General features: G+C 44.9%; 1 protein-coding gene across 1 annotated transcript; it reads left to right on the top strand.

Annotated features, from left to right (window-relative positions):
* Positions 1-884: 884 nt before the first annotated feature.
* LOC118021943 (small integral membrane protein 13-like) lies at positions 885-1372 on the top strand. The gene has a single exon (XM_035022438.1). It carries the CDS (start codon positions 891-893, stop codon positions 1152-1154), a length of 264 nt encoding a protein of 87 aa, XP_034878329.1. The 5' UTR covers positions 885-890; the 3' UTR covers positions 1155-1372.
* Positions 1373-2177: the final 805 nt, after the last annotated feature.

Genomic DNA, 2177 nt, shown 5'->3' with positions numbered 1-2177 from the left:
TTGGTTTCCACTCAGGTTGTGATCTCAGGGTAGTGAGATCTGGAGCCCTGTGAGGGGCTCTCCTCAGGGCAGAGTCTGCTTGAGAGTCTCTCCTCCACCCTCTCCCTCCCCCTCTGTACCCCACCACCCCCTCCCGTGTTCTCTCTCTCTCTCAAATAAATAAATAAAATCTTAAAAAAAGAAAAATTCCATGCTCGACCGACTCAGCCAAAGCTGCTATATTCAGTTTTTTTCTGATTGGGAGCATTGTGAAATCCCCGTATCCCACTGTTTTTCAGATGAAAACACAGAAAACCCCTAAGAGAAGGAATGGAGTTTTAAAAAGGCAAATGGTCTAGAGGAACCTCCCTTCTCAAAGTGTGGTCCACAGACTGGTAGTGATGACATGGCCTGAGAGTTTGTAAGAAGTACCAAACCTCAGGCCCTACCCCAGATCTATCGAATCAGGTTCCAACAAGTTCAAAGGGCTGATGCTGCTGATACACGGTTCGCGCTTTGAGCAGGACCAGAATCTAGAAGAGACCCCAGAAAATGGACAGAACCATGGCAAAAATCAGCTGCCGCCACTACCATAAAACCTTCCTGATTTGGAGCTCACAAAATTAGAATTATCATTTTTACCTGGATTGGATTAAGTATCACAAGCTGATAGTTTATGCAACCTGCGTAATTATACCCACAGAATAATGTCTGCACAGATATGTGTAGACATGGAAAACACAGAAATTGTATTAAATATGTATTATACATCAAACTTTGGTTCTGATCTTGCAACAACGGCAAGACAAGTTTAGTGATAATTCATTTTAGAAACTCAGACCAGGGCGCTCCCCACCCCCTGGCGCTCAGGTCACCCCTCCCCCCATGCCGACCGTCCTCCTCCCCCCAAGATGTGGCACAACGTTGGGCTGACCCTGCTGGTGTTCGTGGCCACGCTGCTGATCGTACCGCTGCTGACGGTGTGCGGTTGGTATTTTGTATGGCATCTTTTTTTATCGAAATTCAAGTTTCTGCAGGAATTGGTGGGAGACACCGGAGCTCAGGAGGGAGATCATGAGCCCTCAGGCTCTGAGACTGAAGAAGACACTTCGTCATCTTCACACGGGATCAGATCTTCTCAGCAAAGGAGGGCACCTGCTGATGAAGGCCACTGACCCTAAACCTAGTCCCATACTAGTGAACGACTGAAGGCAGTGGGGAGCCTCTGTCTTTAATGACCTGCCTTTGCAGTTTGGTAAAAGATCGAAGTACATTTTTACTTGGATGTTAAGTCCAGTTAAAAGAAAAAGATTTATATGTAAGCCATATGAAAATAAAGGGAATTAAAACCAAATCAGACCACTGCAGATTTCATCTTAAAGATAATCTTTTGCTCCACTAGCTTTCTATTTACATACTTAACTCTGGCTCCTGGGCTTATTTTCTTGCACTGGTGTGGATCTGGTAAACACGACAGGCTTGAAAAACCGTGTTTTATTAATTCTGTAATGTATGTTGTATTTTTGTTTTTGTTTTCACATTTTACCTTGTCTGAAATTGGGATGTGTCTCATGATTACTGTGAACCAGGAGAGGGTCATGATGTAATTATCCCAGCCTGTGCGGGTGGGAACTTATTAATGGCTTGTCGCAGCATCATCACTATATTGTTGGTACCAAATGCGTCAGGTGTAATTGGCATTTAAAGACGTCTTCAAAAAGATTGCACTATGATTCAGCATTGAAACGAACACTGATTGTGTACAAGGGAAAACATGGAAACAGAGCAGTGGGGCGAACGTTTGGGGTTAGGGAAGCAGATATCCGGTGCTGGAGGAGTGACTGCCATTCCATATTTTCGTGTAAAGCAACAACAAAATGCTTAAGGGGGCCTAAGAAAGGAAGATATCCACAGGTGGATGAAGCTGTACTACATTTTGTTAGCGAGATGTGTGCGAAAGCATCGCCCGTCACACGCCAAGCAATGCGATCGAAGGCAGGGGAAATCGCCAAAACCCTGGGAATAGACGAAACAAAATCGAAGCGATGAGAGGCTGGTGTGACCGGTTCATGTGCTGAGCAGGGTTATCTTTAAGGCATCAGACATTGTTTTGCTCAGAACTTTCTGCTGACATTAAGCAGAAGACAGTGGTGGAGTACTCTTTCAAGAAACACCACATCCCCAGTGCGCTTGATGAT

This window comes from Mirounga leonina, unplaced genomic scaffold (assembly GCF_011800145.1).
Source record: "Mirounga leonina isolate KUSES-001 unplaced genomic scaffold, KU_Mleo_1.0 Mir_175, whole genome shotgun sequence".
Taxonomy (NCBI): domain Eukaryota; kingdom Metazoa; phylum Chordata; class Mammalia; order Carnivora; family Phocidae; genus Mirounga; species Mirounga leonina.
This window is presented reverse-complemented; position numbering and strand designations above follow the sequence as displayed.